At 45.6% G+C, this 14,818-nt stretch overlaps 1 protein-coding gene and 1 long non-coding RNA gene across 2 annotated transcripts; one reads left to right on the top strand and one right to left on the bottom strand.

Annotated features, from left to right (window-relative positions):
- The first annotated feature begins 650 nt into the window (after positions 1-650).
- On the top strand, positions 651-7,739 carry ADIPOQ (adiponectin, C1Q and collagen domain containing). Its single transcript, XM_009570177.2, has 3 exons — positions 651-857; positions 5,055-5,274; positions 5,706-7,739. Exons 2-3 carry the CDS (start codon positions 5,064-5,066, stop codon positions 6,221-6,223), a joined length of 729 nt encoding a protein of 242 aa, XP_009568472.1. The 5' UTR covers positions 651-857; positions 5,055-5,063; the 3' UTR covers positions 6,224-7,739.
- A 5,055-nt stretch (positions 7,740-12,794) lies between these two features.
- Positions 12,795-14,818, bottom strand: LOC128852999 (uncharacterized). The gene is made up of 2 exons (XR_008451172.1): positions 14,769-14,818; positions 12,795-13,098 (listed from the first exon to the last, which is right to left on the bottom strand). It is a non-coding gene; the product is annotated as an uncharacterized LOC128852999 (long non-coding RNA).

Raw genomic sequence — 14,818 nt, forward strand, 5'->3', positions numbered from 1 at the left:
CTCTCCCAAGCACACCAGCTCCACACACGTGGCTGCAATAATATGCATCACACTGTTTTTTTCTGGCTCAAATTTGAAAGCCCAGTTTTGCCAAGGTCCCACCTAGCTAACTTTGAAACCCCCCCAGAGTGACTGGAGAGGAAAGCCTCTCCTCTCCAAGGTTCAACCTCTGTTTTGGAAGGAGAGAGACACAGGGGAAAAAGACTTTGTTTTGGCCTAAGTATGTCCTAGGGCTAAAATGTGTGGCAGGTTGAAAGCCATCCACAGGGCTTAAATTACTCTGATGATTTACAACAGTGCTGGCTCCTGCATTCCTTTCCCTCGGGCAGCTTTGCCCTTCTTTGGCGGGGCAGCAGCCTCAGAGCAGGAATGGCTCTTGCCATTAGAAAGAGAAGTCAAAACTTCTCACACGATACATTCACTAACATTGAGAAAAACACATTTGCATTAAGTGAGTCTGTAGACACACTTTCTCCATCACCCCCTAACATTTTCCAGTTTACAAGGAGCAGCAGCCTGTTTTGTACAAGCCCGACCCTAGCCGAGCAGGCTTTCACACGGGCTTCTCTGGCAAACCACTGCTCCTTCAGCTCCTTTAATTTCCTAAATCTATCTTTTTAAGGATGTCTTTGCAAGCTATCCCAGTGTGACTGGGTTATATAACTGATCCAAAACTTAAGTGAAGGCCAGGAAAAATTGATGGGAAAAAAACAGCTTTTAGGTCAGCATGCGCAACAGCAAATGGAAAAGGCAGTATCTGAGCCGATAGCTCTTTGTGCCCTTAGGGACAGTGATGTGGTAGCCGAACTTCATTTCTAGAGAGACTGCGGCAAGCCAACGAGGACTCAAAGCAGCTGGTAAGCATGACTTTTTTTCCCCCCACTCTTAACTAAGTCCAGACTTTTCTCTTCTTTTAGGCTGAATCAGATTTTTCTGTTCACCAGAAGTTTCCTTTCTTAGAGTTATTCTCAGAATAGACAGTGATTATTTTAAACCAAGAATAGCCGATCTCCTTTAGATCCACACTCCTGTTTTTTTAAACACTGTTTAGATATCAAAATCCTACATCAAAAGTAGTCAGGAACAACAGTGAAAACCCACATGGCTGTAACAGTGAGCACTGCACTGGCCCCTTTCAATTTACTAAAAGGCTCCTGGGAAGACTAGGTTTGTCCCGAATCTCCTTGAGTCATGTCAGTTCCTTGCCAGAAACCTGTACGACCCAGATTTTAGGTGTGAGCCCTTGGAGCAAGTCTCCACTGGAACATTGACAGAAGCTATGCTACAGGCAATTACAGAAAGAAAAAAAAGATCAACATGAGCCAAACGCTTGGTCAATACCCTTTGAAGAAAATAGTTTAGTTGGAAAACAGATAGATGTTTTTATGTGTTTTATGCAGAAAGTCCTTCTATTTTATAGATACATACATAGTATTTGTATAGTGTTATGTGAAATTTAAATTCTGAATCATGGTCTGAATCACTGTGTGGCACTTACAAATGGCATTGTTCTCATGGATGATATGCTGATTTCTGCTGATATATAATGCATGCGAGCTTTTATTCCTTGGCAGCTACTGTTAACTGAAAGCTACCAAGAGTACCAAGTTCATCGCTTACTTGTCCAAAAGGTACAACTGACATTCAAATATAGCCGATTATTTTGCACTACACTGCTAAGCATCAGATAGAAAGACAAAAATAAATGAGAAAGATGTAGCAAGAGGATTTCATACCAAAACCAGAGTTTAAACTCAGACTAGCAGACACAGCTTAAACCTTTCATTTTGTAAAGACATGCTTATGCCAGAGAACTGCTTTGTTTCTCAAGCAAGCAAAGCACTTGTAGTTGAGTCAAACTGTAGCAACTGAAGTAGTTTTCTATTTGCATACCACAACACTTTTCTTATGAGAAAGGAAGAAGCTGCCTGGTGTACCACAACTGCTGTGAAGAGCCACCAAAGGGTGCTGTGGGACCAGCACTGTCAGAGCAAGCAAGATAGTGTCTGTCAGCAACACTCCCTGCAGCCCTGCCTTGGGCTGCCTCGCATACTGCTTTGGACCGTAACAGAGGGGTTTATTTTGCACCAGCAGAAGACCTGGCTCCGGAGCTGTCTATTCAGCACACATCACTAAAACGTTAATTATATTTCAGCTCTAAGCAGCATGTGAGAAAGCAAAACCACCCCCACAAAAATCACTGAAGCACAGTTCAACAAACGCCACTTTAAAGCGGATTTTTATTGAATGCTAGTGTGTTTTCATGCATGGAGCAGAGTCAGAGGGGACCCACATGGGGCATAGGGCCCCCTCCATTCAGTGCGGTCCACTGGGGCACAGCAAATGGGCCAAACGTGCACAACCTCACTTGCCAGCCCAAGCCTCTTTCAGGACTGAGAGAAATGCATTTCACTTGTCTGCTCCAGTTGATGGACAATCACTACTTCCTGCCTAAGGTTCAGGCTGTGGTCACTGGACTCCATGGCATCCTCAGTCTCAAATCTTGACTCCAAGCCAGGGGCACTGACCCATCGCAGGTCATCACGTGGCTGCTGAATTGCTGGAGCCCAGCAGAGTGGGCACAGTTTTAGGAATTGCCTGATTTTGTGTGTTAGGTACTACCAAAGTCACTAAGCAGAGCTTTGAAGTTTTCCTCAAAGACTGCCCCAATAGCTTGCAAAAACTGAAGTCATGTTTACCTCTGTTACTTCATTTCCTCTCAAGCAATTAGGTGAGAGCTAATAAGACATTATTTAAAATATGACATTTAAATAGCTTGCCTAGGAAAATAAACCCTGCAAAGGAATTGCTCCAAATTATTATTTTTCTTGGAAATCACAGAGCTAAGGGACTGTAAAGGCCATGCTGTATTGCCTATTATGTCACTTACAATCCTCTTAACAGCATACCTTTATTGTTCCAGAGTGTAATCTCTGCCTGGGGAGCAGTATCACACAAAAATAGTAATTTTAAAATATCCATTTCCTAAAAGCCCATTGAAGTCCCACTGATTTCTGGGAGCATCAGAACAAAAGCCCAGGCTGGCCGCAGGGTGACACCACCCGGCTGGTTCTGGGGAGCTGCATTAATTGCTCTGACAAGCATTGCAACTAGATTGAAGACAACCACAATCCTACAGTGCCTGAACACGGCACAGCCTGTGCTCCCATAATCCAAAAAAACATCATTCGAGTAGAAAAAAAACAGTATCATAGAATCACTGGGTTGGAAAAGACCTCTAGGATCATCAAGTCCAACCATTCCTATCAACCAGTAAGCCATTTCCCTGAGCACCTCATCTACCCATCTTTTAAATACCTCCAGGGATGGTGACTCCACCACTTCCCTGGGCAGCCCCTGCCAGTGTCCAATGACCCCTTCTGTGAATTTTTTTTTTCTGATGTCCAGCCTGACCCTCCCCTGGTGGAGCTTGAAGCCATTCCTTCTTCTCCTGTCCCATGTCACTGAACTCAGAATTTGACGCTAAACAACCCCAGTTCCCTCAGCCGCTCCTCGTAAGACTTGTTCTCCAGCCCCTTCACCAGCTTCGTTGCTCTTCTCTGGACACGCTCCAGAGCCTCAACATCCTTCTTGTAGTGAGAAGCCCATAACTGAACACAGTATTCGAGGTGTGGTCTCACCACTGCTGAGTACAGGGACAGAATATCCTCCCTGGACCTGCTGGCCACGCCATTTCTGATACAAGCCAAGATGCCATTGGCCTTCTTGGCCACCTGGGTACACTGCTGCTCATGTTCAGTCGCTGTCAACCAACACCCCCAGGTCGTTCTCCTCCAGGCAGCTTTCTAGCCACTCTTCCCCTAGTCTGTAGCTGCACAGGGTTTTGTGCCCCAAGCACAGGACCCGGCATTTGGCCTTGTTAAACCTCATGCCATTGGCCTCAGTCCATCGGTCCAGCCTGTTCAGATCGCTTTGAAGAGCCTCCCTACCCTCCAGCAGACCGACACTTCCACCCACCTTAGCGTCACCTGCAAACTTACTTAGGGTGCGCACAATCCCCTCATCCATGTCATTGATAAAGACATTAAACAGGACTGGACCCAGTGCTGAGCCCTGGGGGACACCACTTGTGACCGGCCTCCAGCTGGAGTTAACTCCATTTACAAACAGTCTTTGGGCCCGGCCATCCAACCTGTTTTCCACCCAGGAGGGTGTGCGCCTGTCCAGGCCTGAGGCTGACAGTTTCCTAAGCAGAATGCTGTGAGAAACTGTGTCAAAGGCTTTACTGAAGTCTAAGAAGACTACATCCACAACCTTTCCCTCGTCCAGTAGGCAGGTCACTTTTTCATAGAAGATGATCAAGTTAGTTTGGCAGGACCTGCCTTTCATGACCCCGTTCACTTGCATGTGCTTTATGATAGCAATCAAGAGCACCTGTTCCAGATCTTCCCTGGCACTAGGGTCAGACTGACAAATCTGTAGTTTCCTGAAATCATGATTTCATACAGTCTTTCAGAGGAGACTGAAAGCCCAGCTGCGGTTCCTGTTGACACGAGATAGAGCCAGGTTAGAAGGCTGTAGGCACAGCGATGAATGATACGCGATAAATGTGTATCATTCAATCATTCAATATGCTCAGCTGAAATGCTTCCATGGTTTTGAGACACGCTCTGCCAGACCCACCCTTTCAGGCAGGTGCTCACACAGCTGGGCAGAAGGTAGAGCACATCATGGCTAATTGAGCAGAGCTTGGAGAAGGAATCAGCCACAGATACTCTGGCCTCTGCCGTGCTTGGTCCTGAGCTACATCAGGGCCTGTGCAAAGAGCTTGCAAGTGTTAAGGGACTAACTGTCCCCTCTCCATGCTGAGGTCCCTGCTGCTCCCAGGAGCCCCAACACAGCTATGCTCATGGAGTTCACAGCATCACCATGCTGGATCTGGAAGGGCCCTTGGGGTGAGCAGAACTACTTTCCTTTGAACATGCTGATTCAAACTTTAGTCTTCTGTGCCTCTCTGTTATTTAGGCATGGGGGTTCACTTTTTTTCCCCTCCTACTAACCTTTAAGGTTAACAAAATGATTGTTCACATCAGGAATCGACGATGAGGTGCCCACCAGGCTTTCTCCTTTGCTCACTGCTTCTGGTGGCCCCTCATTGCACAGAGGTGGCTGCTGAGGAGGTCCAGCCCGACCCCAAAACGCCGTGTGCCAACTGGATGGGAGGAGCGCCCGGTTACCCCGGCCACAACGGGCTCCCTGGCCGAGATGGGAAAGACGGACAAGACGGATTAAAGGGAGAGAAAGGAGATAAAGGTTAGTGAAAAGCAGCAGAGGCGTCAGTGCTGGAGTCTGTGGGCAGCTTCAGTCCCCAGGCCCAGCCCTAGTAGGTCTCATGTCTGGTGGATCCATGCCTGATCTTTGTCCAGATGGCGTTTAAGTATCTCCAGGGATGGAGATCCCACAACCCCAAGTCAAAGAGTTTGGTCTGGTAGTTATTTTTCCTGTTAATGATGTTTTTTCAGACCTGCTGTTTTCAATAGCTCTGAATGCAGCCAGGAGGGTTGAGCAGGCTTTCCACTTACTGTCTCAGCTCATGTGGGGTGTTGAGGTCATCCAGCCTTTCCTCAGGGACGCTTCTCACTCCATGCTGCTGAGCAGATCCTCAAACCACATCCCCCTCTGCATTTAATGCCAGTGGGTTGCAGCTGCCAGCTGCAACATCTTCTCTCCGCTCTGTCACCCAGGTGTGCAAGGACCAAAAGGTGACCAAGGAGAAAAGGGGAGCCCAGGGCAGGATGGGCCAAGAGGATTTCCCGGACAACCAGGGCAGAAGGGTGAAAGCGTCTTTGTTTACCGCTCAGCCTTCAGCGTGGGACTGACAGAGCGAGCCCCTCCACCCAATGTCCCTATTCGCTTCAGCAAAATCTTCTACAACGAGCAGAGCCACTATGACACTAGCACGGGCAAGTTCCTGTGTAACATCCCAGGCACATATTACTTTGCGTACCACCTGACAGTGTACCTGATGGATGTCAAGGTCAGCCTCTACAAGAAGGACAAGGCAGTGATCTTCACCTATGACCAGTTCCAGAAGAACAATGTTGACCAAGCAAGCAGCTCCGTCTTGCTGCACCTTAGCACCGGGGATGAGGTCTGGCTTCAGGTGTACGGGGAGGAGGGCAAAAACGGCATCTATGCTGACAACATCAACGATTCCATTTTTATGGGCTTCCTCCTGTACCCAGACCTGGATGTCCATTAAAGTAGAGGGTCCTGCATGGGCAAGGATGAGGTGGCTTAACCCCAGACAGTGTTCTGGGGCACTGGCGCTATAGCTATACTGTATTTACCAGAAAACTGCCTTTTACGTGGGCAACAATTGCCTAGGGTGGATCCTATCTTCTGTGAAATCAGTGAGGTTACACATGAGTGACTTCCATGAGACCACGAGTTCACTCCTGCCTCTGCTCTTGATCTCCTTCTGGAAACCTAGGCCCAAAGTCAAACACCGTTCCTGACACATCATTAAAGATTAACTCTCAAGACAGTCTAAACATTTTATGTGAATTTGAAAGTGATAAGAGGAAAAGAAGTTATATTAAAATATCACATTCCCTTTTACTTTAAATTTAATTCAAATTTCCCTTTTTTAACCATCCAAATTAATTTAAACCATTGGTACATATTTTAGCCAGCATTTTAAAATTTAAGTAGGAGGGAGAGAAGACTATTCACAAAAGCCACCTCTGCTCCTGTTTCCAGCTGGAAGAGATAGCTCATTTTTTTCCATCTTAACTCCCTGTCTCACTGGGGCCTTTGACTTCCACTCATGGTTTGTTGTCTCCCTTCTTTAGCCCAGATCTTTACATATATTCAGATTATGAACTTTCATTGATTTTAATCCTTCAGTTTTCCTTTTATGTTTATCCCTATTGTTATCTCTAACATAGACAGCATGCTCGGTTAGGGCAGGGATCTTCTTTTTGATTTATCTGAAAAGCCGCCTGAATGCCCGTGAGGCTACACAGCAAAAGCAGCCAATTGACTACATGACTTCGGGTTTTTAAGTTGGCCATGAATGTGTTGGCCGCACAGCTCAGAAATGACAGCAGCTTCCCTGCAAACACCTTGCCTGAACAGGGAACGTAAGGTCCCTCAAGGCTCCTGGGTAGAGGGGACCTCAGGTCCCCTCCCAAAACACTCACCAGGCACTGGAAGCAATGGCTCAGATACTTGTTCGGCCAGAGGCCATCAGCATGGGGCACATGAGCAGTTTCCACCTGTAAGCTGGCAGGGTCCTGGCCCACCTCCCCTCTGAAGAGCTCCCAAGCAGTCAGAAGTTGAGAGTTAGAAACCTTTTTCCATATGGTGTGTGCCATTGGCAATGGCTGGCACACCAGCTGGGCAGAGCATCAGGCGGTGCAGCCTCGCATGCGGATGGGCTCCTGGGATGAACACCCTCAAGATCTGCCCCAACTCTCAGCAAGGGTAGCTCACTGGGGGAAGAGCATTAAGGCCAATATTAGTAGCGCTCCCACTGAACTGCTCTCCAAGGAACTTGCTTGACTTAGCTAAAAGAGGATTTGATGGCTTCTCAGCTATGTTCAAAGACGACTCCCACTAAGCTTCAGAACAAGTTAACGCAGAGCTAATGAATTATTACAAGCAAAAAAACAGCATTAAGAGCTTCAACTGAAATTACTTCCCACAGCAGCATTTTCTACACTCCACTGAATTATCACATCACAAATGATAACAATAAACAACTCTTTCAATGAGAATGCTCCTGCCTTTTTGTATGTGTTGCTGGGAAAGGTTTGAAAAATGGGACCTTCTCCAAGCCTCACCAGGGAGCCTTGGAAAAAAAAAATTTTTTTTTCCCCCAGCAAGGTGTGGGCACCCTGGGCTGGAACACACAGGGACACACTGCTTTTGCTTTCCCAAGAAACTCCCAAGCCACCGACTTTCATCAGCGCTTCAGCACCTCACCCCCTCACACCGTTGCCTCCCTTCTGGCTAAGATGGCTTTGGTTTCCAGACTGTTTCCCCAAAGCACTGTGCCTGAATGCCCCCTGAGCAGTCAGCCTGAGGGGCTCCACTCGTCCACAAGGCTTCAAGTATATGAGATTTAGCAAGTGCTAAAATGGTGATCAATGATCACACTGAATTCAGAAACCCGGGGAAAACCCTGCTCCTCTTGTGTGAATTAACAGGAAGGGAACAGGAAAAAGAAAAAACCAAACCACACAAACATGAAAAACTAGTCCATAAACAAAAGATTTAAAAATGCAGCAGTTGCCAGATCAAATGGCATAAGAGGCTTAAACTGAAAGGAGTCAGTCGGAGCTTTAGCAGTATTTTTTTTTTCCCCAAATATTTTCAGATGGATTTTCTGAAGGTGGGGAAAATTGAAACCAAAGTGCTGAGAGGCATTTGGGGTAAAAACTAGGAGAAAATACCAATTTAAAAACTAGTTCCCACGTGGCAGCCAAAACAAATTTTTCCTTTCCTTGCTGACACACAGCAAGACCAAATATGCTTACAGTTTTATCCCCATATACCAGGACTCACAGGCTTTGGCATTGCTTTTCACACTGCCACATGCATTTTAGGCCAGGACGGAGCCCAGGACATCTTACCAGCCCCTGCAATGGCCCCCATCGCCAGTGTGACCCATGTTGATACAACTTCCGCCTGGGCTAACAGCATCTCCCACCTTAAACCACCATGGCTGTAGTGCGAGAAATGTGGCACGTATGAGAGACTTGGGCCGTGCTGACCCTTATGGCAAAGTGTCCTTGAACCTCACGTGGTTGCTAGCCCTTTGCATCATCCCGCACCACAACTGACCCTCCTTGGGATGTTTGCAGGTGTCGTCAGACCTCATGGTGGATGACCAGCAAGCAGCCTAGAAGTCCCAAGTCACCATCAACTCCTAGTCAGGCTTCTGACCAGCCTCATGGTCACTGTGGCAGTGGGATGGCAGAGGGCTACACGAAGGACCAAAACAAACCCCATAGCAGAGCTCCAGCCTGGAAGCTTCTGTTTCAAAGCCTTGATCTGATTTTGGTCCTGTGTCTTTCCTTTTTCCAGCTGTAGGGGTGCTTGAGGGTCACAGTCATAGATACTGAGACTCAGTTTCACCAGGATACTCACCCTCTAGGATGTGAGCAGAGATTGTCTTCCTCACAGCTAACTGATCAGGAGAAGGACACTCCACGTACGGTACCTGCATCGCTCATGCATGTCCCAGCCAAGCACTTCAAAACCCAGCAAATGACAGACCAGCCCCCTAGTTAGTACAGTCCAGGCAGCTGGTTGTGAACACAGCAAGCTCCTTCTGCATGGAAATAGGTGTCAAAATCCTCCCTTTAGGGTTTTATGAAGTCTTTCACCTCAAATCTTGGCAAGACTCCTGCTCCACAGAACTTGGCTAAAGAGACAGACACTTCTTTAGCAGGGACCAAATTCCAGTTTAAGCCATCATTCAAAAAGCCACTTTGCACCCTCAGGAGCATCAAGCAGTCCTCTCCTGGGGCAAACAATCCCAACAGAGGCTCACCCCATCAGCAAAACACACAAAGCAGTGGGGTAGGGCAGGCAAAGACACATATATCACTCCCTCAATAAACAGTCTTTTGCCTCACCGCAGCCAGGGTCAAGACCCAAAGTTGCCCTTGGCACCTCTGTCACTGCCTCCTGAGCATGTCCAGCCCTGCAGGTCTCTCTATGTGAGGGCTCAACAAGCCCAAAATATGCTGACAGGCACCAGGAGCAGCAGCGGAGCACGGCCAGCAAGTACTCCACTACATTTCAAGCCCCTGGGAAGTCTGTATAGCTCAGGAGCAGCACGAATCCCTGTATGTGGCATGGATATCACACCTTCACATCCCTGGCTCTGCCATGCCAGAGGCACGCAGCCAGGCTGACAGCCATATTCCAAGGGCAGAGATCTGCAGGGCACCATGCCGGCCCCATGCTGGTTTTAAGGGGAGCTGCAGATAGGCTCAGGAAGGTAATCAGGTCCTGGGGGACAAGATCAGGGGAGATCCTAATGAATCCAGCCATTTCCCATTACTGAGTTGCTGTGGTCTTACTCTCCTTTAGTGCTTCATAAACTTATGGGATGGGAAAACCTGCCCAAAATAGGCACATATCCAAGGCCTGGGCTGGCTCCCACGGATTGCACAGTGCTCTGGACATATGATTACCTTCTGAAGAACGAAGTAAGAATGATACTGGCATGCTGAAGGGGCACAGAATCACCTGCTCTCCAAACCAAACCAAAAGGCCTCAGCAGCACATTGCTCAGCAAGCTTTATTGGGAACTGGGAGTTGGGGGCACCCAGAAAGCTCTCAGGCAGGATGGATAGTCACCGTCCCACGACAACAGTCCTTTCTGCAAGCATGCTCATAGAGGAATCCCCAGCTGAGGTAGCAGAACTCCCTGCCTGCACCAGGGATGCTTTGTCACATTCCCTTGCTGATGTGTATGCCCTTGCTCAGTCACCAGCCTCCTGCATGACATTCTCTGCCATACATCTGTTGATCCACAAGAACATACAAACTAGGGTCTTTTCCCTCAAGAGGTTCCAAGTTTCCATGAGTTCACACAGAATTATAAGGTTTGTACGTACACTTCACAACTACACACCAGGTGCTGTGAACACAGGTACAGTTAGAGATGACTGGGAACTTACTACAGGTGAAGTGACTTTTCTATAAGGAAAAATTCACCAAGAAGGCTGTATTTGCCAATTTTAAAAGCTTTAGAAAGCACTGATGCTTCCTCCTTCCACTCTGAACTCCCAGTAGCAGCTTGAGAAAGGTTATAATTTGGATTAGGATTCTGACCCTGCTGCTTGGCAAAGGCCAACTTGAGCAAACAGAAGGCCAACAGAAAAAAAAAATCTGGAAGTAAAAACATGTAAGCAAATCCTTGTCCTTAAAGCCATCCCAACTGCCAAGGACTGACTGGCATTATGCGTGTGCTTTTTCAGAGTCCAGATACGAAACTCACATTCCAGCCGAATCACTGCTAGGGACTTGCAGAGAACAATGCTGCACTGTCATCTGCTCAGCATGTTTCCATGTGCTGAACAAATGGATGCTGAGAGCAGGAAGATGCCTGCCAGCTTCCCAACGCCCTGGGGAAGCGGGAAGAACTCAATTTATTCATCTAGATCAATTCCATCTTTCTTGAGAAAAAGGAACCTTCGAGTTCAATTATTGAAGTAAGATACTGAATTCCCTGAAAATTAACTAAGAAAAAACCCAACAGAATCAAGGAAAACTCACTCCTACCACACTAAGTCTGAGCTTGCTTCTTCTTGCTCATATGAAGACAAGTTGGAGCACTGGATTCTCCTGCTAACCTGGTAATGAGTTCAGAAAAGATGCTGCAGAAACATATGCATAGATGACAGAGAGTTTCCTAGTAATGTTTCTCTCCCTCACAATGACTTGATTATTTTCAGCTCAATAATAGATTGCACATTCCAAATCCTCGAGAATCTACTGTGACAGTTAACAGTTCCCTGCAGAGAACTGGCCTTGCGAGAGTATCGACAATGAAGTGTTTTGAAGCCATTCCTTTTCATCTATACTGCACAACTGGCTGCACTCATTCTAAAGCATTTTAGCACTCAGGACCTCACCCTACCAAGACTCAGGCAGAAGGTCAGCTTCACACGTTTCCACTCTCCCACTGGAGTCAGGTGGACAATTCAGTCCAAACAGTTACTAGCACTCAGACAAAAAGTTTACTTTGTTTTTTTCACAAAAGCTTGAAATCTCTGCCTCTAAGCAAAGTAAGCATGAAAAAGGAGACTGCCTCGGCAGGTTCGTTTTTTCAAGGACAGACAGTAACGTCAGATGCTAAGCAGAGCAAATATCCGAATGCTGATGCTACACACAGTGCACAATGAAACAGAGGATGTTGAGAAATCCACAGGAACACTCAGCTCTACCATTTTTACTGTGCTTACATTTTTAAGCTTGCTCTGTGAGCATATTTGCTGCTACATTTAAGATCTCCTTTAAGGCAAATCCAAGCAAATCTGCGTGAAAAGTATGAGAGGAAAACGGTTTTCAACTCCAGGCAAAATGTAAATGGTGCAAAGTCTTTAAAGAAAGACCAGTCACAGTATTAGTTTTGAGATGTGTTTATGGAATATAGACTGCACTTAAAATCAGACAGTATTAAACTCTTGACTCTGAAACAATATACTAAAAACTCACCTGTTTCCCTCCAAAATTCACTTCGGTCACCAAAGGGGGGCAAAATCAAACACTTCTAAAAGCATTCTGAAAACTTGTGTCAAAATCTGAATTAGTACTTACACAGAACGGATTCATATGCCTTACATGCAATAACCATAAATAATTACTGCTGCAGAATGATTTTCTTTTCTGTAGAGTACAATTTCAATAATTAAATTAGACTTTTAAATCCAACCATTCCTAGGGCCAGAACGTTTCTCTGCTTTAAATATCAAGATAAAATTATTACTTTTTATCCCTGTGCTTCCTATATTAAAAGGGTTAAGTATTGATGGGAGGCAATTTATCTATTTTGAAACAGAAGACAACACACACTCATTGCAACTGGCAAATAAGAGTCAGGCTACTCAGAAAATATGACCATCTTAGCCTTAGATAATCCTGTATCGTGGGATGAACAAAACCCTTCTAGGCAGCAATATGTCCTGCCCTGTATCTTTATACAATACCCAAGAGTAACAGTGAATGATTTAGTAAAAAGAATCATTCTCTAAGGGAGCTTGGGACACAGCAATACTTACTTTCAAAGTACATCCCAGAGAGAGGTGGGGGCTTTTTTTAGTAGTTTATTGAATGAGACCATCAGCAAGTAAAATTTTAAGAAAAATCTACACACAGCTTCCTAGAAACAACAATCCACAATTCCCTCCTTAGTTATCTTTAACCATCTGGTTTCCATATTCCCCGAGCAGCTGACACAGGTTTTCTCCCTGGCTTTGCGATTTTCCTGTTTTTATTATTGTAATAAATAATGGACAGCACAGACAATCCTAGAGAAAAATCCACATCTCAGCATTGCATAGTTGGCCAACTAAGTTCACTGGATGTCATCATCATCAAAGAGATCTTCAAAATCTAGTCAGAAAAATAAGAGAAGGTAAAATTAATCTTAAAAGCTTTAACTGTTACATATGCACATACTTCACAAGTACATTTTTTCATTATTTGGATAAAGACAGAAATAAAGATGAATTAAATGAATTAATTGCTGCACCATCAGGTACTAGAAATGTAACACCAAAGCGGGAAGAGACAGAGTAGAAAGAAAGGCAGAGCCAAGTATGTGTTCTCTATTGTACACAAATTAAACTGCTTCAGTTACACAACACAAGCTTTGGTGATTAATTTTAATGACTGCAAGTAAAGCGTCAAAGGTGGAGCTTTTATAAACACATTAAGTATCTATCTCATTCATAGTGGATCAATTACAATTCCCAGACTCCAGAACTAAGCAGGTACAAGCTTTACGCATTGCAGCAAGTCTCAGATACAGACGCTCCTGTAGAACTCTGCCTTTACCTTATAGTATCCAGGGCACATGCTTATACATTTTGAAAAGTGACAATTGCATTTGTGATTTACTGTTAAAAAATCCCTTCCTTAAAGGATGCTGCATTGCTGTGACAATACTAATAGCATTTCTCCCTCAGAAAACTCATCTCACTCAGACTAAGGAAGTGTGGCCAGCCAGACCCAGCCATCTCAGCCAACTTTTGAAAGGGCTCTTAACCATTTGGCTTTGTATCTTTGTATACTGAGGAGAAACTAACAAGCTAACTGAAACCAAGCCTTTATTCTGCTGTGCGGCAGTATACAAGCGTCATACAACAAATTGAGGATTAATCCTCATTTAGAAGAGTCCTAAACTACAAACGGAATACAATATAGCAGCGCGACAGAACTTTATGGGAATACTTACTCCTGAACATGATAGCTCCAACAAAGACCTACGTCCCTTACAGCTGTTGAAAGCATACAGTAGCTAAACTTCCTTTTTCTCATACATTCTACATCTTCACCAACGTGAGAAACCTACTTTATTTCAGAATTAATACCATTTTGTGACATCGATGCCACCACGGCGACCAGATTTAATAACGTATCTGAAATTCACAGTTGAAATGTCTAAATACAATACTTAAGAAGCATTAAAACCCCCACCTCTGTAACCAAATGTAAGGTGGTGCACATTCTACCCCTAACTGCCCAAACACATAGCCATTCTCTTCCTCAAAAGCAGATGCATGTAATTGTACATATATACAGTTGAATTCCAAATGCAGAAAGCATTTTAAAAACAAGGTTTTCTTTTGCTTTGGATATATACACATGCATACTTTAAGAGACTAAAGAATTAGCTATGAAGCAGTAACATCCAAAACCAATTTGTAATGTTCTGTCTGCTTTTTCAGGTGTATTTGCATTGTTTAATATAAGCTATTTGTCATGCAAACAGCCCAAGGTATTTTTCATTGTAGCGATTAATATTCGAATCCATCTAAAGCCTCCCGGAGAGAAGAAACACCGCACGGCGTCCCACCCCATTCCCTGAGCACTGAGGCGCCCTAACAGCAGCGCTGACGATGCGTGCGGTTGGGTACAGCGTTAGCGACCGCCAAGCACCACAGACAGGGGACCAGAGAGACACAGCGCACGGGTGGCTGTGACACCCTCAGTTCCCGCCGCCTAGGGCGCTCCTGTCCCGCCAGGCGGTCCCGCGCCCCCAGCCCCAACGCGGCCCTTACCGTTGAAGAAATCAGCGTGCACGGCTTTCTCGTTCGCGGCCAGGTCCATC

Source organism: Cuculus canorus, chromosome 9 (assembly GCF_017976375.1).
Source record: "Cuculus canorus isolate bCucCan1 chromosome 9, bCucCan1.pri, whole genome shotgun sequence".
NCBI lineage: Eukaryota > Metazoa > Chordata > Aves > Cuculiformes > Cuculidae > Cuculus > Cuculus canorus.